At 39.4% G+C, this 24,778-nt stretch overlaps 1 protein-coding gene across 1 annotated transcript in view; it reads left to right on the top strand.

Annotated features, from left to right (window-relative positions):
• LOC308080600 (NACHT, LRR and PYD domains-containing protein 3-like) overlaps positions 1–24,778 on the top strand; it is a 60,047-nt gene that overhangs the window by 5,666 nt on the left and 29,603 nt on the right. Inside the window, exons 3-8 of the mRNA XM_080422494.1 lie at positions 581–694; positions 1,818–1,931; positions 3,169–3,282; positions 5,584–5,692; positions 14,928–15,049; positions 16,994–17,107. Coding sequence (XP_080278620.1) covers positions 581–694; positions 1,818–1,931; positions 3,169–3,282; positions 5,584–5,692; positions 14,928–15,049; positions 16,994–17,107 — 687 coding nt within the window. The remainder of the gene's footprint in view (positions 1–580; positions 695–1,817; positions 1,932–3,168; positions 3,283–5,583; positions 5,693–14,927; positions 15,050–16,993; positions 17,108–24,778) is intronic.

Genomic DNA, 24,778 nt, shown 5'->3' with positions numbered 1-24,778 from the left:
GACCCCACCTTGAGAAACACTGGTCTATAGGAACACAGTTGGCCGAGTTCAGAGGAGAGAAGCCAGGCAGGGAGGATGATCTTTGTTGCTTACTGCACTAGTCAAGTCAAGTCAAGTCAAGTCACATTTAAAAACAACAGAAGTTGACCCAAAGTGCTTTACAATCACAATAGCATAACCTAATAAAAATACAGCATAGTAAAAGAAACATAAAGAAATACCTAAACAAAAACACCAACAGTACAGTGACTCCCACTGGCTGGACAGGCACTTGAGCCAGTAGGATACAACAGCAGTGGAAACACAGAAATGTGTGGGGAAGTTAACTGATATAGTGACAAAACCAAAGAGTAAAAAGAAAATCTAATAATTGGCCAAAAAAAGTCTGAATGTGCCATATGTGTAGAGTATATTCCACTTTGATAAGGTTAAGATAACATTAACCGCAAAAAATCAGACACTGTTCATCACGGACGGATTAACCCCCGCACGAGCCCCTGGGCCCCACCCCCCCCCCCCAAAAAAAAGTTTGGATTTTTTTGTTTTTAATTCATTTTCATTTTGGTTATCATCCTGTCAGGGTTCATCAAAGACGACGACAGTCTCCTGCACCCAGCTGTGTCTCCATGAAGAGTGACACATCCATGGGTAAACCTATTGACTTCAAAGATGGACACCACTCTACTGATAAGAGGTCAGAATGTAAAACTAACAGGAAAAAACATTGACAATGCTATTTTATTAGACTCTACTTATCAGAGGTAAAAAGTAATTATACTTTTCAGATTTGTCTGACGACTTATAATATTGCCATTTTACTCCCATAACATCACATCCAAGAACCAGAGCAGCATCCATTATGATACAACTGTGTGTGTGTGTGCGTGTGTGTGTGTGTGTGTGTGTGTGTGTGTGTGTGTGTGTGTGTGTGTGTGTGTGTGTGTGTGTGTGTGTGTGTGTGTGTGTGTGTGTGTGTGTGTGTGTGTGTGTGTGTGTGTGTGCCACCTGAAATGCATTTTTGTTGGCTTTTGGAAGTGTGCTCTATGTAACATGTGAAATCATTGTGGTTGATTGGGTGTGCAGTTGCTATATCACATATAGCTTATTTTGTAAGAAATAAGCCCACTCACTCATTTCTGAAGTCAATAGCAGGTAGATGGAAGGGTTTATCAAAACGTTTTAAGGGTAATTGTCACATGATGACTAACAAGATCATACTTAACTAATTTAGTGAAGAAGAACAATTATATTTTTGCAACAGACAATGACTTTTGTAGTATTAGTGACACCTCCTAATGGGTGTAAGTTAAATCATGTTTGGCTCCATGTTGTGTAGAGGCCCCTCAATGTGGGACCTAATTGTAAACACTGCATTCATGATTTCTCTCACTTTTTGTGAAATGGGCCCTTCCTGCAAATGTTGGAAATGAATCATGGCCAACATTTTGGGATTTATATTACCATGTATTCCGTAACGGTACAATCTTGGAATCATTGTATAGACCAATTATTTGTTTACCAACATTGAGACTGGACGCACAGGTGATTGTTTCATGCAATCAATTCCCAACATATTGTTTTGGGTTGCGCTGGATTTAGTACATTCAACCTCCTCTTGTGTGTTGACTAGTGAGGCGCGTCCTAGTGAGACATGACAGAATGGGTTTCATTTGGTGCTGGCCTGCTCGCGCATACTGGTTCATATCAGTATGACGTCGTCTGTTAAGGGGTCTATTGTTTCGGTCTACACCACTTTGATAAATGAGGGCCAGTGTGGGATCACTCATATCTGGTTATTTTGGTTATCATCCTGTCAGGGTTCATCGGAAGCGACGAGAGTCTCCTGCACCCAGCTGTGTCTCCATGAAGAGTGACACATCCATGGGTAAACCTATTGACTTCAAAGATGGACACCACTCTACTGATAAGAGGTCAGAATGTAAAACTAACACGAAAAAACATGACAATGTTATTTTATTAGACTCTACTTATCAGAGGTAAAAAGTAATAAGACTATTTGTCTGACGACTTATAATATTGCCATTTTACTCCCAAAACATCACATCCAAGAACCAGAGCAGCATCCATTATGATACAACTGTGTGTGTGTGTGTGTGTGTGTGTGTGTGTGTGTGTGTGTGTGTGTGTGTGTGTGTGTGTGTGTGTGTGTGTGTGTGTGTGTGTGTGTGTGTGTGTGTGTGTGTGCCACCACAAATGCATTTTTGTTGGCCTCAATGGGCAGAAGACAAAGCGTTTTTGGAAGCGTGCTCTATGTAGGCCTCTCAACATGTGAAATCATTGGGGTTGATTGGGTGTGGGAGTTCATCACATTGTAAGAAATAAGCCCCACCCACTTCATTTCTGAAGTCAATAACAGGCAGATGGAAGGGTTTATCAAAACCTTTTAAAGTGTCATTGTCACATAACTAACAAGATCATACTTAAATAATTTAGTGAAGAAGAAAAAATGTATTTTCGCAACAGACATTGACTTTTGTATCATTAGTGACACCTGCTAATGGGTGTAAGAGAAATCATAGTTGGCTCTGTGTTGTGTAGAGGCCCCTCAATGTGGGACCTAATTTTGAACACTGCATTCATGATTTCTGTCGTTTTTTGTGAAATGGGCCCCTCCTGCAAATGTTGGAAATGAAATGGAATTGAATGACAAATCTGAATAATGCATGTTTATCTCTTGACTCCAAAGACCGATTTGTGTGAATTTTGTACATCTGTAGGAGTATCTGTGAAAACTGTGTTTTGAAGTTAGTTGGGCATCTGCTTATCTGCAGTTTACTGTAGATTTTAATAGTTAATGTACAACATTTATTACACACTAAAACCACCTGATCAATGTGTCTGTCATTGTGTGGTGAGTGTTGACCTGATATCATTCTGATGTTGTTAGACTTTGATACTGAACAACATGTTTAAACAGCTCATATAATTGTTTAATAATTAGCTGTACAATGTTAAAAAGCACTTTATTCTCAGTATATCTGAAATCTAAGTTGTCAAGTATAAATAATTATAATTCATTTTTAACAATATACTGTACATGTTGTGTCCTATTTTAAATATAATCAAATCCATAGTTCATATCTACCAATTACTGTGACTTGTTGGCCCAATAAATATAATGTTTCATCTTGGTTATCATCCTGTCAGGGTTCATCAGAAACGACGAGAGTCTCCTGCACCCAGTTGTGTCTCCATGAAGAGTGACACGTCCATGGGTAAACCTATTGACTTCAAAGATGGACACCACTCTACTGATAAGAGGTCAGAATGTAAAACTAACAGGAAAAAACATTGGGCAGAAGACAGAGCGCTTTTGGAAGCATGCTCTATATAGGCCTCTCAACATGTGAACTCATTGGGGTTTATTGGGTGTGGGAGTTCATCACATATAGCTTATTTTGTAAGAAATAAGCCCCACCCACTAATTTCTAAAGTCAATAAGAGGCAGATGGAAGGGTTTATCAAAACCTTTTTAAAGGTCAATCCCCGATTCATAACGAGGGTCGTAAATATGGGGTAAATAAAGTTCGTAAAGGAGGTCGTATTTTGGTAGTCACAAACGGACGTGCAATTCCCAAAGGGGTTCGTATATCACAGAGACGTGCGTATGACCAGGTGTAGGAGCTGATTAATCTCGAAGTCTGCATCCAACAGCATCCAACTTTAACGTCACTTTACGGCACAGTGTTGCCATGTCCGCTTATTATAAGCGAATTTGCGCTTATTTTTCTGTAAAGTTGCTTGTAAATATTGGTAGCAGTGGTGTGCGTTTTTTTGGGCTTGTTTCTAAAGTGTAGTTGGTTATTTGGGCTTGCTTCACAATTGTTCAATTGTTTTAACCGGTGGTTCTAAAATATTTTTATGTCATGGACCCCCAAGTTAATATGTAGGCTAATTTATCCCTATAAGCCCCATCTGAAAATGTTTTGTGCCAGCTGGAGGCAGATTTATGTTGTTAGAATGTTTAAAAAAATCTTCCAAACATTCCACATTTTATTACAAGATTTTGCTAAATATAGCAGATCTACAAGCTCACAACGGTTTAATTAAAGTGCTTATAATGGCTTAAGTGCCAGTTGCTTCTTCTGGGCTTATTTTCATAGACCTGGTTGCTTATTTCTCTCACAAAATCTGGCAACACCGGTTACAGCTCTCGGCCGCATTGCCTTGACACTGACAGAGAACTTGAACATCATTCTGATCTGTCTGGAAGCGAGTCCCACTTTCGCACGATGGATCAGCTGAACGTAATGTGTAATGTTTACAAGGTTTAACCCCGCCAGCAAATAATAGACTAATAACCTGGAAAGGATATAACATTGCTCACGTTTACCAGGTAAAAAGATGATGTTGAAATAAATCCAGGGCATACAAGTGGAACGCTGCTATCCGATTATGGACCAGAGCATATTGACTACTTATTGATTAAATTAGTTAATTTTTGATTAATATATCACTGTCCTACGTCTGAATGGGGAATGGATCTTCTGGACACAGCTTTCATCACTATAGTTTCCTCATCAGATGGTAACATTTATTAGGCTGTTGTGTGTGGCGTTCATGTGATCAATATACAGTACAGTGGCGGACTTAACTGTAGGCAAGGTTAGGCGACCGCCTGGGGCCTCAAGAGTTAGGGGGCCTCATGAAAAAAATAAAATACATTTCTGTAGCCCTACTTTTAGCTTTTTAATGGATCCCATGTTAGTAAAGTCTGATAAAAGTATCAAACTCCCAAAATGCACCAGAATACTGGAAATTACATCTATTCTGATATACCACGGACACTGGTGCGTCAGTCCCTCCGCAGTTTCATTAAGGCATGATGGCCTATTTTCATTATTACGTGACACTTTGGCTGAGACGGCCCGCTCACTGAGGGACCTATAATTCAGCTCTAAATGGAACTGATAGCCTAGAAAATAAATAAAAAGCGGTGGAATCTACATCATGTCTATATTATGCATAGGCTACAAGCAATACATCGTTTGACATTTATTTTTTATTTTTTATATATATGTGTTGACAAATGTTGGGCACATATATATTTTATTTGAGGTTTGCCACTGTTGTACATTGATTGTAATTTATTTTGGCATGAAGAATAAAGCATTCTAAAGACATACGCACATTTCAGCCCTGGTAAGACAGCCTCAGGGCTGACCTGAGAACGTGCGCACCTGACGCACAAAACACAGGCCAAAAAACTTTTATGAATCCGACTGCAGGTGTAGGATTTGTCCTAAATGCCGGTAGGTACAAAATATGGTCGTAAATCCCTTTATGAATCGGGGCCATTGTCACATGACTAACAAGATCATACATAACTAATTTAGTGAAGAAGACAAATATTTTTTCGCAATAGACATTGACTTTTGTAGCATTAGTGACACCTCCTAATGGGTGTAAGAGATATAATATTTGGCTCTGTGTTGTGTAGATGCCCCTCAATGTAGAACCTAATTTTGAACACTATATATATATATATATATATATATATATATATATATATATATATATTATATATATATATATATATAATTTTGGTTATCATCCTGTCAGGGTTCATCAGAAAAGACGAGAGTCACCTGTACCCAGCTGTGTCTCCATGAAGAGTGACACGTCCATGGGTAAACCTATTGACTTCAAAGATGGACACCACTCTACTGATAAGAGGTCAGAATGTAAAACTAACAGAAAAAAAACATTGACAATGTTATTTTATTAGACTCTACTAATCAGAGGCTGTGGAGGGTGCGTGCGTGCGTGCGTGCGTGCGTGCGTGCGTGCGTGCGTGCGTGCGTGCGTGTGTGTGTGTGTGTGTCCACAAATGCATTCATGTTGGCCTCAATATTTTTAAGACAAAGCGCTTTTGGAAGCAGGCTCTCTATGTAGGCCTCTCAACATGTGAAATCATTGGGGTTGATTGGGTGTGGGAGTTCACGCTTTTTAAGTCATTGTCACATGACTAGCAAGATCATACTTAACTAACTTAGTGAAGAAGAAAAAAATATATATTGTACTGTTCTGTGTGTCGTCCCTGACACAAATCAACAGTCAGCCAAACTCCGTTCAATGAAAGTCAGGATTCATCTCAGTTTGCTTTTATCAAGATGCCGGTGGTCAACTTTACTAAACAAGGAGTTAAACTGTAGAACAGAAACACAAAAAATACACAATCAGCTCAATAACATAACAAGCACATACTAAGCATTTAGTAGTTTTCCCATAATGTAACACTCTACCCCACACAAGGCAAGCAATCAATCATTAAAGTCATTAAGCATCCCACATATATCACAAAACAATTCTCAAACAAAGTAGATTTCATGACTGAGTAAATCTACACACACAAAAACTTACAAGAGATGGTTTCAAGCCAACAAGAAAGTACATACTGTAGATGTCATGGTGGACAGAGAGTTGGCAGTGGCTGGATATTTGTAGGATGCGGGTTTGTGAGGGTGTGTGATTTCTGCTATGTAGGTGATTGATGTGTTTGGCATTGGTAGTTATAACATAGTATATTATGCATATGTTATATTATATACATTTATTATATTGTCGCTGTCCAGCAGAAACCAGCTAACTAAAAAATGAGTGTTTTGGAGGTAGCTGGTTCCTGCTGGACAGCAGAGATATATTAAATTAATTATTGTAATAAAATGTTAGATTATCATTGTATTATAATAATATGTATTATAATGTATATGATATATTATAATATAATAAATATTGTATTAATGATGTAATCTATTATATTATTATATATTTTTAAATATAATAATATATTATTATAATGTTATATGATGTATTATTGTATATATATGATATAACATCAATTAGATCATATTCATATAATATAAATATAAATAATGTTATGAGATATAAATATAAAAATATGTATATATATATTCATATACATTTATATATGTTTTTTAAATATATAAATATACAAATGAGTCATAAATGAGCCAGTCTTTTGAACGGCTCTGTGAAAGGAACGAATCCCTTCAAAGAGCCATACATCCCATCTCTATTGCGCTGGTGATGTACGTGGAATGGGAATACTGATTAAGTGTGACATATCTATTGGTAAATAGACGTGTGAACTACTTCGAAACTTCCATATGCTGTCATTAGCATATACCACTTCAATAGCACAGGAAGGCATCACCTTGAAGCAGCATTATTACCTGAAAAGCCGTTTGAACAGCTATTATAGTTTACTATATAGGCGATATATTTTGGCAGTGGTGGAAAAAGTACTCAAAGTCGTTACTTAAGTTAAGAACCAATATTGCAATATAAAAATACTCTGTTACAAGTTTAAATCCATACAACTTAGCAATACCCATTTTTGAACAAAATGCCTCAAATCATGAATAAAGTGTCCGTTTGCCGTGAAAGGCCTAAGAAGAAATGCCAGCCTTTTCACATTGGCCTATTATAGCGCCACCAGGAGGCCACAATAACCTACCTGACCTGGCGGAGACCTGTGCTCTGAGGAGCACTTTTTCTAGTTATTAATATTATTACTAGTGGTGGTGGTGGTAGTAGAAAATAGCAGATCTACAAGCTATCAACAAATAACTCAGTAGTACCTTCACAGAAAAACAAGGGCAATCTCGCTTATAATTAGAGGACATGGCAACACTGAGTGTGGGAGAGCTCTATATCAAAGCAATCTGTCATTTACTCCTAAATGTATTCAAATATGCTGTATTGGGCCCTAAATGTACTGTAATTGAGGGGGGGGGGGGTATTATATGTGTTTATCTCCTCATTTGTAATGGAAATGTATGCTGGTATAGGGACTGTTCGTTGGGTGGTGGGGGGGGTCCAGATGTAATTTATTGCTTTTTATTTCCTTGAACCCCCCCCCCCCCCCCCTTCAAATATTTTCTATTTGGAGGGCTCGTAGATCTGCTACTTTTGGCATAGATATTTGGTGTAGAGTGGAAAAAGAGAGCAGACCAAGTACAGAGCCAATTAAGGTCAAGTTAAGCATCGTGTGCAAATGTCTGAAAATACATATTTTCAGACATTTGCACATTTGCATTTGTACGTGAATTCTACATTATTAAAAGTAGGGTAAGTGATATTTTTGGGGTTAAAACAAAAAGCTTTTTGTTAAAAGGTTAAAGCTCTATAATCTGATAGGAATCATTGCTATAGAGTGTTTGTTCGGTAACAAGAATCTCCATGTCTCTCCAGCTCTTTAATAAACAGAAAATACATTTTCAGGTAGGTGACACAATCTCAACCTAACTATAGAAACCATTTATCGGCTTCATTTTTATAGTGTTCCAGTTCCAATTTTGTCTGCTTATTTCTTAGTGTCATCAATTCCAATTTCACTTGTTTAATCTGTATCCTGTCTGAGTTATTTATTCTTAATGGATAAAATTGGTATCCTGACCTGAAAATGCCTTTTCTGTTAATTAAAGTGCTGGAGATACATGGAGACTCCTGTTACTGAACAAACAATATAGCAATGAGTAATATCAGCATATAGAGCTATCTAACACTTATTTGTACCCTACCTTTAATTGAAAGAATATGTATAAACAAAAACAAACAGACAAAAATGAATTGTCACAAAACTGATGATGATAATGCTGTCAAACAAGTCCTTGAATCTATATATGAAAAAGTTCTGCAACACATACTGGGGGTCCCTGCTTCATCTCTCTCTCTCAGCTAAGGGGTCCTTGGCCTGAAAAACGTTGAAGACCCCTGTTTTAGAGTTTTGTGTACACGTGACGCGTGCATCCTCACATTGAACAGCACGAACGGCAGCTTTGTGACCCGGTTCATTATTATGGCGGAATCTAAAAGCACTTTTTGTTGCGCGCACGCGCGCACAGTCGCACCCACACACACACACACACACACACACAACAAAAACATGCTCCCGGTTCTCTGAGCTTTTTGCAACATGACCTGAACGGCTTTCCCTTTTCAACTTTTTCATTCAGCCAAGCCCATATCCATTTATTTTTGACTGTGCTCTCAATGGCAGTCACGTCCGAACCTTTCTTTTATCACTAGACTGGACCGCGACCACACGGGGGAGTAATGTAATTGATTTTCTCTCGATAAACCTCCGCCTACTGCTTTGAAAACCTGTCATGATACCTCCCAAATGAAACACCGCAGCGGAGTATTTGCATTGGTACCTGTTAGCCTTAGATCAAGACTCTCGTAGATCGACCACCCCCCTAGTTCGCCCTGGAATGTCACCAGTAAAGGCCGTATTTCTCCAAACATGTACAAATGCAAAATATAAGGTGCTTACTCACTTGGCCCAAATGTTAACTAGGTGTCTGGAGTATTTGTGCAATGTATTAGTCCATATTTTTCAATAAAAAAGTGTTTTAATCCCGTCTGTGGCCGAACGCCATTTTCCTATTCCTATTTACATTGAGTGTAATTCCGGCTTTCACCGGATGCGCCCCGTCACTACCACCCATTAGAAACTTCCGACAGAATCGGTCACAGACGGGATTAAAACACTTCTTAATTGAAAAATATGTACTAATATATTGCACAAATACTCCGTACACTTAGTTAACATTTGAGGCAAGCGGGTAAGCACCTTATATTTTGCATTTGTACATGTTTGGAGGAATACAGGCTTTACTGGTGACAATCCAGGGCGAACTGGAGGGGTGGTCGCTAAGACTCTCGTAGATAAAAGTCACAACTCGATAAAATACTTTTTTGACTGACAAATAATCCTCTCGAATCTCCAATTGGCAAACATAGCAAGTGTTCCGCTGCTTATTTTAATGCAAAAGAACCTGAGCGTACGTTTATTGTCAAATACTGCTGGTCCTTCCACGTCAACAAATAATTAGATCCTATGTGGCGTAATCCACTTTCGATTTAAAACTCCAATGTCTTCCATTATCCCTGGGATTTCATCTTTTGGAAATCTTCCACCTTCCATAACTTCACAGTGGTAAATCCGTGCAAATTTAAGTCATAAATTAATGAGAGGTGGAACGGAGCACAACATACTTAATTGCACACTGGTGTTGCAAGCCGTAAATAGCAGATCTACAAGCTCACAACGCCTCCTATTCATGACGCGTTGTGAGCTTGTAGATCTGCTATTTACTGCGCACGACACCGACACACTCCTAAGTATAGCTGAGGCAAGCACTTGGGTGTCGGGTTACGATCTTTATATGATTTAACTGGGGATGGATGCTTTGTAGTTTGGAGATCATTTTGACTAGCAAGTATATGTTGCGTTTTGACGACTTCGGTCATGTCATTCACACCGCGGCTATCGCTACACACCCCCCCACCCCCATTATTTATTTATTTTGCATATCTGCACTGATCTCATAAATAGCCTCATAAATAATCCTCACTACGGATCCGTCGCCACTATGGAGAACTTTTATCCATGTAAGCTACATATTTCTGGGATGCATAGTAACATTGAAACTCCACAAGATATTCCTCTACAGCTGTCTGTGCCTTGACTTCTTTGCTTGACTGCACTGCCAGGCTCTCTCCCCCCCGCCCCCTTGGCCAAAACTCCTGAGGAAAAGGCTGTGCGCCTCTCTGCTAGAAACATGCGACTGCCTGTCTCACTGCCTCAGGAAGAAATGGGCCTGTGACGTTGAATTGTGGGCGTTCACTCCTGTTCTTATTTATAGGGGGGCGGGGCTAAGGTCCCTAGGGACAAAAACTATGTGTAGAGCTACTCCCAAAAACAAAGAAAGGCAGTAGCAGCTTGTGTGCGTGTGTGTGTGTGTTTGCTCCTTGGCTGCTGGAGAAGAAACTGACTACTCCTGTACTGCACACCTGAAATTACTTGCATCAATTAGCTAAACAGCACACACATGAAATTAGTTCTCCTAATTGCACATCACAAGTCAACATTAAATGCAAACAATACACCCCACTAGGGGGTGTCAAACCTATCTATAATAAACTAGATGCCTGGGACAGCACACATGCCGAAACCACCGGCCGTGTGTGTTGTTTTATATCATTTTATTGATCTCCTGCTTGTCATTCATTCTGTTATGTGCCGTCTTTTATCTGTGTGAAATAGTTTGAATTAAACAAAAGTGTTGTGAACACGTGATGGAGGATGCATTGTACATGCAGAGGGTGTATGAATACTGAATTCATATTGAATTAACCGTACAAGTGAAGGATGATTGCACTGTGTGTGATGTTCATCCTGGTTGGGTCAGTGGCGGAGGCACGGCGGAGTCGTGGCGGGCGCCAACGCCGTTTTGGGATTTCGCCCCTCCTGCTGATTTGAATCATCTTTGGAATGTGTTATTTGGTGAAAAATATATATTTAATGTTAGTTCTCAAACCTTATCATGTCAAGGACCACCAAATATATATGTGGCCTGTGGCCGCATGGCCACAGACCCTCATCTGGAAATATTTTTTCCGGGCACCCCCTGGAACCCCCTTGAGGACCCCTGGGGGTCCCCGGACCGCACTTTGATAACCACTCGTCTACAGTGGTGTAAAGTAACTAAGTCAATTTACTCAAGTACTGTACTTAAGTCTAATTTTGAGGTACTTTTACTTTACTAGAGTATTTCCAATTTTCAGTATTTTTACTTCTACTCCACTACATCTCAGAGGCAAATATGGTACTTTTACTTCACTACAATTATTTGAAAACTTAGTTACTTTGCAGATTTTGATTATTATCACAAAACATACATTAACCACTTCAGCCCTATATTCATTTTGGCCATTGGAAAATAGCCGATCTACAAGCTCACAATGTGTCGTGATGCGACAAATAGTGAGCTTGTAGATCTGCTATTTCCAAAAGATCTTTAGACACCCAGGGGGTCCTGATCAAAATCATTCTAACCACTTTAAACATATACTGTACTGTACATCGGCCGATCTACAAGCTCACAAGTTACAACCTGTCGCATAACGACGCGTTGTGAACTTATAGATCTGTTATTTTCAAAAGATCCTGAAAATGTTTGAAAACGATTTTTAATATTTTTCAAACATTTTAACACAAATCTTGTATGGGTGTCCCTGGCACATAATCTTTTCAGAGGTCTGCGTCAAATACATATTAAATTGGCGGTCCTTGACATGAAAAGGTTTTAGAACAAGTGTCAGAGAGATGCTTTATAATAGACCTAATAATAATAATAATAATAATAATAATACTAATACTACTACTACTAGTAATGCAAATACTTAATTTTTATAGCACCTTTCAAAAACAAGTTACAAAGTGCTTTACTGTAAAACTGATAATACAAGTGAGTAAAATCCTAAATTAAGATAAACAACATAAAATAATAGTTACAACTATTAAGAAAAAGCTGTACGTTAGAAGCGAGTTTAAGAAGAGATGTAAAAGAGGACTTCTGACTGAGTTTACCTGCCTGAGGCAAAGGGAAGCTGAGGGGACCACACCACAAAAGCCTGGTCACCCTTAGTGACCGGGCTGACAAGCCGGACTAGTTGACAAGCTGAGACTTTGGAACCATCAGTAGGGCCTGCTGGAGGATCTCAGGCAGCGGCCAGGCTCATAGGGAGTTAAACGATCACAGATATAGGCAAGAGCCTGACCATTCAGGGATTTAAAAACAAAAAGTAAAATCTTAAAAATCTGTTCTAAAACTCACAGGTAACCAGTGAAGGGCTAGTCTGGTAGGCTTCGGCTCAAAGCCTGGACAGCAGGGGCGCGGCCACTGCGTTCTGATTCAAATCAACAGCCAATGAAGAAAAGAGGGCGGGATCCACATGCAGTGGGTGTTGCATGTAAATAGGAGCGACGGGAAGCAATTTCTCCTTGAGAAATTGCGGCCGCCATTGTTGTGTACTGCTGTTTGCCTCTCGTCGGACTGTTTAGACGAGTTGCACAGCTCTCAGAACGGTAAGACGCGTGTCCGCTCAGATTCTGAGCGTAAGTTACATCCCGCCCACAAATACAGGGGTTCTGGCCCAGAAGTTCCTCGTCCCTCCCGTTTGTATGCGAGAGCTAGCGAAAACTTCTGGGAACTCAGATTAGTGAAGGGCAACAACGGCTGGTGCAATGTGTTCAATTATCTTAGTGTGTGTGAAAAGCCTGGCACCAGCGTTTTGTATTAGTTGCAGTCTTTGTATATTTCACTTGCTGATACCCATTTATTAACACAGCTTGGTTGAATGCTTGATTTTGATTGGTCAATTACTGAATTCATCGGTCTGTTATTTTTTTTGGTTGAAAAAATTACCACTGACCTCAATAACAGACCGCTGTCTAATCAAAGACTCGGAGCACATGGCTCAACATCATCAAACTGTGCTGCTTGATTTTATCCGTTTCCAACATGTGAGCCATGTAAACAAACACACAATATAATTTTATAATTTACAGCTAAACTCTCAGTAATATTTTTTTAAACATTTGAAGCGAATAGACAATGCAGTAAATATTGATCCTATTTAATCAACACTTCCTGTTGTTTTCCGAGACGACCATCACTGGACGCATAAATTAACGGACTACTTTCATTACCGTAAGCAATGAAATAGTTTTAAAATAAATCAAATTGTTGGGGTCTAATCACCCTGTCAGGTTTATTTCTGAGGAATGACCTTAATGGGTGTACTGCTATATAAACATAATACTGTATGTCCTGGTGAGTCGTGTTTGTCCGTTCAGTTCTGTTCTTTTTTTTCTGTTGTTAGTTCTTACCTTCAGTTAACCATTTAAACCCTATATACTGCTATGATCAGGGACCCTCAGGGTCTATCCTTGACCCCCTCATTTATTTTCTTCACACAATGTTTGCTTGTAGATCTGATAAAGCCGAATGTTTGTCTATTATCACATGTCCAGAATGGGGATGTTACGTGCTAAAGTTGGGTAGCAGAACAGTAGGCTACAGTTGTTTGTCTTAATCTCATTTTATGATTTATTTTGGTAGTTATTTGACCTCAGATGCATTAGAAAGGCTTGTTTTAAGTTGAATATTTTGGTTATTTTTTATTTACTTCATATTATACACCTGTCTTTAATTATTCAACTGCTTTTGTTTTTAGGTTTGTTTTTTAAACTTATCAAAACAATAAAACCCCTGTTTTTATGACATAGCCGTAGGCCAAGCAGTTTAGAATACAGGGTTTGTCTGGCGCTACGTCCTCCTGGTGGGGGCTCCTAACTGGCGGCTGAGCAAATAGGATTCAATACTAGTGTAATAACTACGCCGGATGATATCACAGCATATGTACACAGGACGTAATTATCTCATAAACCATATAAATATAATTTATGAATTTATTACAATATAATAATACATACATATATATATATATATATATATATTATTATTATTGAAACTTACGTCACTGTAATGTCTTCAATCAGAGAGAGATCATCTTTAACTGGTTCAACAAAAGAGACCAAAAATCATTGCTTTCAAGTTACAATAAAATGGGTTTATTCAGACTTCACCGTTACAAGTATTTATAAAGTAAAGCTTGGGAAACAGAAACTTATGTTGTGTATGCGGTTAAATGTGGGGAGATAAAAAAAACAGGAGAAAGAAAAGTTACAGAGAGGAAAAGAAGGAATCGCATTGGGAATGCATTATTGTAATACCTTCTGAGTTATGCTCAACTATAACAGATATTCTCTTGTAAACACAGTAACGTCGCCTTAAGATTAATGCACAAATCAAATGGTTCAACACACCTTTAGACCCGGATAGGGCCTGAGTCCTGAGACTCTGGATTCGGGAGAAAGATACACAGGCGCGCCCTAAAGCCCAACTTGGCACTGTTCTAGCGAGTGGTCGCAGAGTTCGGGAAGCTCAGTGTAATGGCAGACTGAGTTAGCATCGATGGTGGCGGTGGTCTCCGCTGAAACAGGACGCACTAACTGCTCTGGTGGTCAGTGCGCGGTGGCGGTGGAGACGAGAGAGATGAGGAGGCCTCTGGTCGGCCTCTGCTCGGCCTCTGCTACGGAGCGGCTGCGGCTGCCCCGTGGACGTCTCCTCGTCGGAGAGCTGCGAAACGGGTCAACAGAGGTTGTTCACCTCCTCCCTCCGTTTGCTAGTGGTGGCTAGAGCCAGGGATGGTCTTCCCTTGGCGGCGTTGAGCAAAGAGTGTGGTCTGTGTGGGATCTTTATACCCTAAAGTCCTTTTGAAGTGTTACAAGTCCTTTTCTATGTTAATTCCTTATCTGATGTGAGATTGCTGACTTTGGGGCACAGGGGAGGAAAAAACCCTTCAGTGCACTTCATGACCGAGGTCAGCCATGGGCCCATTGGGCCATGCGCAGGTCACTTCTACACACCAGGCATACATCTGGAAATACAGCATAGTAATACATTTTCACATTATTGTCCATTATTGTCCACATGTCTCTCCATGAGGTCACGTGTCGAAAACATGTGGCGAAACATGGTTTCCAATGCGCTACAAAGAGAGAGAGAGATAGAGGAAAGGGGGGGTGTCTCTGTCTCTCTCTGTGTGTGTGTGTGTGTGTGTGTGTGTGTGTGTGTGTGTGTGTGTGTGTGTGTGTGTGTGTGTGTGTGTGTGTGTGTGTGTGTGTGTGTGTGTGTGTGTGTGTGTAGGTGTGTGCGTGTGTGGGGGAGTTCACACAGGGGGCAGTGCGACCTCTCTGATTGCACAAGCGGAGATGACTTGACCATTTGGTTGAACGATCGTCGAGACCTGCTTTCTCCCCCCTTTCCTGGTTCTGTTGTCTTATCAGAAGGGGATGGTGATGGGAAAACTTCAAACGGCCTTTGTTTAGCCCTTTGTTGTTTTTAAAGGTTTGCTGACGCCATCTGCCTGGTTCCCAGCTGTTCGGCTACACTAGAGGAAACACAGAAATGTGTGGGGAATGTATTGACATAATGACAAATTTGGGTGATTTGTTTTTTTTGAGTAAAAATCAATATTGGCCAAAAATAAAAACAGTGGGTTAAGAAAGTGTGAATGTATGCGTAGAGCAGAGGGCAAACTTTGATGATGGAGACGGCCACTAAATGTCCACCCTCCCTCCAGGGACCACATTGTGTATATGTACACTCACTGTCACCAGTAGTACACTCACTGTAAACCCCATCATTCAAATCGCCCATAATAGTCACAATGTAGAGATATTAACACGATTTGATTCAAGATGTATTTTCTCAAATCACACATAAATGTGGAGCAGCTAAATATGTTAAATGTTCAATATAAATGAAGTTAAAGATATAATGACAAAACTAAGGAGTAAAAGAAAAGAAACAATTGGCCAAAAACTGTGGGTTTATGAAGTTTGAATGTGCCATATGTATACAGTACCCCCCCTCCCCCCCAACAAAAGAATTATAATCATACACTGTACATAAATATGAAGCAGCTAAAACATGAGAATGTTCATTATAAATATTTATTCTAACAGGTTGTAAACATGTCTAAAAAGGACAGGGAGTGTTTCTCTGCAGTTTACTGTAGATTATAGTAGTTAATGTACAACATGTAATAGACACTAAAACCACCTGACCTCTATGTGTCTGTCTTTGTGTTGTGTTGACCTGATATGATCCTGAATGATGTTGTTAGACTTTGATACTGAACAACATGTTTAAACAACTCATAAAATCATAAATTGTAACCTTTAGCTGTACAATTTAAAAAACCTTCAGTTAACCACTTAAACCCTATATACTTCTAGAACCAGGGACCCATAGGGGTCTATCCTTGACCCCCTCATTTCCCCCCTCCACACCATATCTGTAGGAGTAGTGAAAACTGTGTTTTGAAGAAAAACAACAATTTTGGAACATTTAGTTCTGTAGAAATCTGTGTGCGACAGTACGTCTGAAATCAAATATGACTAATGACTGTACATGTTGTGTATTCTACAGTATTTGAAATATAACTGGATCCATATTTCGATGTCTACCAACTACTGTAACTAGTTGACCATGAATATAATGTTTCACCTTGCTTATCATCCTGTCAGGGTTCATCAGCAGAGACCACAGTCTCCTGTACCCAGCTGTGTCTCCATGAAGAGTGACTGGTCCAAGGATGGACAGATTAACTTCAAAGATGGACACCACTCTACTGATCAGAGGTCTGACTATTCATGTTTTTCACTCAAAACATGTCATCTAATAACCAGAGCAGCACCCGGTTGTGTGTGTGTGTGTGTGTGTGTGTGTGTGTGTGTGTGTGTGTGTGTGTGTGTGTGTGTGTGTGTGTGTGTGTGTGTGTGTGTGTGTGTGTGTGTGTGTGTGTGTGTGTGTGTGTGTGTGTGTGTGTATATGTATATGTTTATGTGTGTGTGTGCATGCGCGTTTGCACATGGAGTTAAACGATCACAGATAGAGGCAAGAGCCTGACCATTCAGGGATTTAAAAACAAAAAGTAAACTATTAAAAATCAGTTCTACAACTCACAGGTAACCAGTGAAGGGATGGTTTAATTCTGTTAGTGTGTGTGTCAAAAGCCTGGCAGCAGCGTTTTGGATCAGTTTTAGTCTTTGCATATTTCACTTGCTGATGATACCCGAATGAAGTGCATGACAATAGTCAAGTCTGGAGGAGATAAAAGCATGGATAGCTTTTCTAGCTTTTCCAGGTCTGCAGGGCGAATGGCCTGATCTTGGCTAGCTGTCTAAATTGGGCAAAGCAGGATTAAAATAGAATGGGTGAACTGCTGTATAAAACATATGTCTATAGTGTGTTGTATAAGGAGTTCACTGCTAACATTATGTCCAGAACATAGAACCCGGGGAACATAGGGATGACCCCCCCAGAATAGGGATGCTATGCTATGTGGTTAAATTGGATAGCAGAACAGCTCAGTTGTTTGTCCTCCTGACTCCATGAATTTTGTTCTTAATTATTTGACCAACAGCTTGTGGAAGGGGCATGAATATGGCTGGTTTTGTTGTTTGTTTTCCACTTCAGGTTAAAAACTACAGCAGGGAAAAACATGGCAGGCTGCATAACACTGACCTTATAGCACAGTGATGTAAGCACACAGCTGCAGCTAATCAAATTAATAATGGGTGTGTTAGATGTTGGTGTGTCAATACTGTCTATCATGCTTGCACATTGGCATGCCCTTGACTCTCTGGACACACCCATGAAAATCTAACATACTTATAATTAATTAGTTTGGTGCAGCTGTGTTGCTTACTAGGCTGCCACGTTTTTAATCTAGAGTAGTTTTTAACCTTAACTGGGATTCAGGTCCCTTTATATTGAGTATTTATATTTATTGATATTTAGTTTATCCATCTATACATTGCCTGTGTTTGCCAGTTTGTTTTGTTTTTGAAACTTATCAAAACAATAAAACCCCTATTTCTACAAAATGGCATGGCAGTGAAAGGAACAGCTCCTTCTTACCTCCAGGCTATGGTCGATGCTTACACCCCTGCCCGACCACTTCGGTCGGCCACCTCGTTGCGACTGATTGCCTCGTCGCTCCAGGGTCTTCTGGCCGATTTACACGGTCACGACTTTTTTCTGTTCTGGCTCCACAGTGGTGGAATGATCTCCACACTGATGTCAGGACAGCAGAGTCACTGCCCATATTTCGCCGTAGGCTGAAAACCCACCTCTTCAGGAAACACTCTACCCTTCCTCTTCGCCTTGCCTACTTGTTGTTAACTAGTTGTACGAACTCTTGTTTTATGGTTTTATTGGATCTTGTTTATTCAATACACTTATTTGTTTTAGCTCTTGCTCATTTGATTTTCCTATTTTTTCTCATCTGTTTATGAAAGTAGGTAGCTGATATATTGCACTTTTACTTTAGCGCTAGGTATACTCTTGGTTGCTTGTTTTAGAAGAGAATGCACTTAAGACTTCTGGTGATTAGTAGTTTCGTTCCCTACCTATGTTGAATGCACTTATTGTAAGTCGCGTTGGATAAAAGCGTCTGCTAAATGACTGTAATGTAATGTAATGTAATGTAATGTAATGTAATGGCCGTAGGCTATAAGCAGTGTAGAACAGGGTTTGTCTGGTGCTACGTCCTCCTGGTGGGGGCTCCTCACTGGCAGGCGAGCCAGTAGGATACAACAGCAATGCAACGCAGAAATGTGTGGAGAATGTATTGACACTATGCCAAAATTGGGTGGGGTATAAAAAAAGGAACCCCCCCCCAAAAACATATTTTTAAATAAAAATAAAACAATGGGTTAAGAAAGTGAGAATGTATGTGTAGAGCAGAGGAGGGCAAACTTTGATGATGGAGAGGGCCACTAAATGTCCACCCTCACTCAGTCCAGGGAATATATTGTGTATCTGCACTCTCACAAGTAGTACACTGTAAACCCCATTACTCAAAATGTCAAATGTATTTATTTATTTCAAATTCCAAATGCATTTAGTAAACTTGCAAACTTGGAATTGAAACAGCTGAATTCAATAATATATCAGTATTTGGATACTGACTCGTGGGCAGCATTATGTTAAGCATGTCTGCATTTGGCCCCCGGGCCGCCAGTTGTCCATGTATGGTTTTAGAAAATATGTTCCACATTGAAAAAAACTAACATTTAAGAGACACTATAACCACCTGACCTCTAATGTCTGTGTCATTGTGTTGACCTGATATGATCCTGAATGATGTTGTGAGACTTTGATACTGAACAACATGTTTAAGCAGCTCAATATAATCATAAAGTTTAACATTTAGCTAGCTGTACAATTTTATGAAGCACTTTAATCTTACTAATAATGAGACATTATCTGAAAACAAGTTACCTACCTCATCAGTTTAGCGTTCTCAAATTTCTGCCCGAACCTGACCCTAAAATATTCAATAATAACAATATATATATTCATAATTCTGTTCTGTCTTTGTGTGTATTTATTAATTATGAACAGCAGTGCTGTCCATGTGGTGCTGAGCTGAGTTACTGCCGATGATTGGGGACGTTTTAATGGAGAGGCTTCTACGTGCAGGCAGCAGAGAAAAGTTGCTTCTGCCGCTAAGCCGGCTTGTTGCCTGATTTATTCTTAATTTCAAGCTGGTATTGTGCACTGAATAGCCATTTGATCTATAAGCTCACTGAAGCTCACAATGCATCACAATCTAATGCGTTGTGAACTTGAAGATCGGTTACTTATTTGAGTCATAAATCAGACAGACGACAGACGCTGAGGCAGACAAAAGCCTGATTTGTACTTTGTCACTTGGCGGTGCTGTGCACTGAACATAGCAGATATGCAAGCCCAGAATACAACATGGATGCCATGCGTTGTGGGTTTGTAGATCTGCTGCTGTGTTTGGTGCGTGACCATTGTACTGTCGAAGTATAAATTACAGGCAGCAGCAGCCAGTGAGAAGTGAGACAGTCAGGGGGAGAGGCAAAGATTGCAGAGTAAGATGTGAAGACATGGATTTAACTTCATTTTGTGTGCAACTTTGCATGTTTTGTAGCCTATTGACATGTGAGGGCTACAAGTCATGTGAAGTTGCCATTTAATAATTCACTCACATAATTTGAGCCACTAGTGCCTACTGGCGATCTTCTTATTTTTATAATTTTTTTCCAGGCAATCACAGGGCCTAAACTGATGGTAATTGTTTCGGGCCGGGCCTTAATTTTCAGGCCCGTTACGTTGAGAACTTTACTGTTAGCTGTTTAAAATATGTATTAAATAAATACATTTTTTCATGATTTTGTGAAAATAGCTGATACATATAGGGATAAAGTGGTTAAACTGACTGATTCCGTATTAAGGTTTTGCCTTTGCCGGGGACCCCCTGGAACCTTCTTGAGGGCCCCTGGGGGTCCCCGGACCCCACCTTGAGACACACTGGTCTATAGGAACACAGTTGGCCGAGTTCAGAGGAGAGAAGCCAGGCAGGGAGGATGAACTTTGTTGCTTACTGCACCAGTGACTCCTACTGGCTGGAGAGGCACTAGAGCCAGTAGGATACAACAGCAGTGGCAACACAGAAATGTGTGAGGAGGTTAACTGATAGAGTATGTTCCACTTTGGTTAAGATAACATTAACCCCAAAAAATCATACACTGTTCATCAGGGATTAACCCCCGCAATTTTTTAGCCCCCCTATTATTGTACCTTTACTCCACTACAATTATTTGAAAATGTTAGTTACTAGTTACTTTGCAGTTATAAATTATAATATTATAAGACATACATTAACCATTTTAGCCCTATTTTATACATAGGCTATTTGATAATAGCCGAACTACAAGCTCACAACGCGTCGCATCGCAACGCGTTGTGAGCTTGTAGATCTGCTCTGATCTTTCAAGCATTTCAGTACTTTTACTTTTGGTACTTTAAGTACATTTTTGATACTTTTACTTAAGTACAACATTTGAGTACTTTTTCCACCACTGCCTGATATCACCTGATGTTGTTAGACTTTGATACTGATCAACATCAAACAGCTCAATATAATCATAACGTTTATCTAGCTGTGCAATTTAATGAAGGACTTTATTCACAGTACATGTGAACACAAAGTTACCTACATCATCAGACACAATATGTAACCCCTGTGCTGACTGACATTATGTCCCCGAAGAGAGTGGTTCTCATAGTGGTTCTCAAGGTGGGGTCCGGGGACCCCCAGGGGTCCTTTAGATACATTAGTTAATATGGCATCAACATAATTTTAACCACTTTAACCATATACTGCACATCGGCCGATCAGCAAGCTCGCAAGTTGCAACGCGTTGTGAGCTTGTAGATCTGTTATTTTCAAAAGATCATGAAAAAGTTTGAAAAATATTTTTCAACATTTTTCAAACCGTTAGTGACAAGCTGAGACTGTGGTACCATCAATAAGGTCCTGTTGGAGGATCTCAGACAGCAGCCAGGCTCATAGGGAGTTAACCCATTCAATCCGGGGACGCATCTGTGTCATTTTACAATTATTTGGCTATTCAAAAATAGCAGATATACAAGCTCATAGCGCGGCACCGAGTGCTGCGTTATGAGCTTGTAGATCTGCTTTCGTGAAAATGTGTGCAAATCTTTGAATATATATATTTTTTAAGCAAACATTTGTAACTCAAACCTTTGCATCTGGGGGTCTCTGGAAGAAATACTTTTACAAATGTTTGCTTTAAAAAAAATATATTAAAGATCAAAAATAGCAGATCTACAAGCTCATAGCTATGAAAGCCAGGCAGGGAGGATGATCTTTGTTGCTTACTGCACTAGTGACACCCACTGGCTGGAGAGGCACTTGAGCCAGTAGGATACAATAAAAAGCAGGGGCAACACAGACATGTGTGGGGAAGTTAACTGATATAGTGACACAACTAAGGCGTAAAAAATAAATGTAATAATTGGCCAAAACATTATTTTGAATGTGCCATATGTGTAGAGTATATTCCACTTTGATAAGGTTAAGATAAAAAAAATCATACACTGTACTTACATATAAAGCAGCTAAAACATGTTAAATGTTCAATATACATTATTTATATAGACACTAAAACCACCTGACCTCTAATGTCTCTGTCATTGTGTTGTGTTGGCCTGATATCATCCTGATGTTGTTAGACTTTGATACTGATCAACATCAAACAGCTCAATATAATCATAAAGTTTATCTAGCTGTGCAATTTAATGAAGCACTTTATTCACTACATGTGAACACAAAGTTACCTACATCATCAGACACAACATAGTATATGTAACCCCTGTGCTGACTGACATTATGTCCCCGAAGAGAGTGGTTCTCATAGTGGTTCTCAAAGTGGGGTCCGGGGACCCCCAGGGGTCCTTAGATACGTTAGTTAATATGGCATCAACATCATTTCAACCACTTTAACCATATACTGCACATCAGCCGATCAGCAAGCTCGCAAGTTACAATGCGTCGCATAACGACGCGTTGTGAGCTTGTAGATCTGTTATTTTCAAAAGATCCTGAAAATGTTTGAAGGTTATTAACATTTTTCAAACCCTTAGTGACAAGCTGAGACTGTGGAACCATCATTAAGGCCCTGCTGGAGGATCTCAGGCAGCAGCCAGGCTCATAGGGAGTTAACCCATTCAATCCGGGGACGCATCCGTGTCATTTTATATTTCTGTTGCTATTAAAAAATAACAGATCTACAAAGCTTGTAGATCTGATTTTTTATTTTTTTTATTGTGAAAATGTGTGCAAATCTTTGAATATATAATTTGTATATAAACATATAAACATTTGTAACTCAAATCTTTGCATCTGGGGGTCCCTGGAACAACATATTTTACAAATTTTCGCTTTAAAAATATATATATTTAAATATTTGCACATATTTTCACGATTTAAAAACATTAGCACATCTACAAAGCTTAAATTAGTTTGACACCTTTGACATGACATTTTTGATCAACACAGTTTAAATGATTAGACTTCCGTTCAGGGCTTGTGTTTTATGTTCAAGTGTATAAATGTGTGACTTTTTAAAAATCGATCTTTGATCTGCTCCCTTTTTGTTATCTCTTGCAAAGTGCATGACAATAGTCAAGTCTGGAGGAGACCTATAAACTGCCTTTGATTTCAGGTTTGTTTTTTAAAACTAGTCAAAACAATAAAACCCCTATTTTTATGACATAGACGTAGGCCAAGCAGTCTAGAACAGGGTTTTTCTGGCGCTACGTCCTCCTGGTGGGGGCTCCTCACTGGCAGGTGAGCCAGTAGGATACAACAGCAGTGGCAACACAGAAATGTGTGGGGAACGTATTGATATGATGACAAAATTGGGTGGGGTAAAACAAATAATATATATATATATATATATATATATAATTGGCAAAAAAAATGAATGTATGCGTAGAGCAGAGAGGACCACTAAATGTCCACCCTCACTCCAGGGACCATGCATATCTGCACTCACCAGTAGTACACTGTAAACCCCATCACTCAAATTCCCCAGAATAGTCACAATGTAGGGATATTAGCGCATATTATTCAGTGTAAGATTTTATGTTTATGTATTCCTTTTTTCAAATTTAATTTAGTAATACTTATATTACATGTATGAACAAACACAAATACATTGGACCTAAAAAAAACACAAAGAACTTTAACTTGCATGTTTGGAATTGAAACAGCTGAAATAATATATCAGTATTGACCCGTAGGCATCATTAAGCTAACCCATTAAGACCGGGAAAGTATCTGTGTGATTTTAGATTTGAGCAAAAAAAAATTTTATACTTTGGCTATTCAAAAATAGCAGATATACAAGCTCATAGTGCGTCACTTTGTGCCGCGCTACAAGCTTGTAGATCTGCTATTTTTGAAAAATCATGAACATTCATGCACATCTTTGAATATATATATTTTTTAAAGCGAGCATTTTTTCATCAAATCTTTGGTTCTGGAGTTCCTTCGAACAAAATATTTTGAGGTGGGGGTCCGCAGCCAAATAGGCCTACACATATTTTTGACTTAAAAGGATTTGAGCACCACTGATATAGTAATATTTCGTCTCAGACAAACTGTCAGGATTTAGAAGACATTTGTAGAATCGGCCTCATGTCTTAATGGGTTAATAGGCTTTCCTATAAGAGGCATCTCTTGGCAGAGTTCTTAAACCTTTTCTAGAACTTGTAGATCGGTCGATACAGTATATGGTTTGATGCCATATTAACTGATATACAGTAGCTAAGGACCCCCTGGAAGCCACCCAAAGACCCCTGGGGGTTCCCGGACCTCACTTTGAGAACCACAGGTCTTAGGGGCACATGATTTAAGTCAGCACAGGGGTTACATACTATGTTGTGTCTGATGATGTAGGTAACTT

Source organism: Gymnoscopelus braueri (genome assembly GCF_963280865.1).
Source record: "Gymnoscopelus braueri genome assembly, chromosome: 24".
NCBI lineage: Eukaryota > Metazoa > Chordata > Actinopteri > Myctophiformes > Myctophidae > Gymnoscopelus > Gymnoscopelus braueri.
This window is presented reverse-complemented; position numbering and strand designations above follow the sequence as displayed.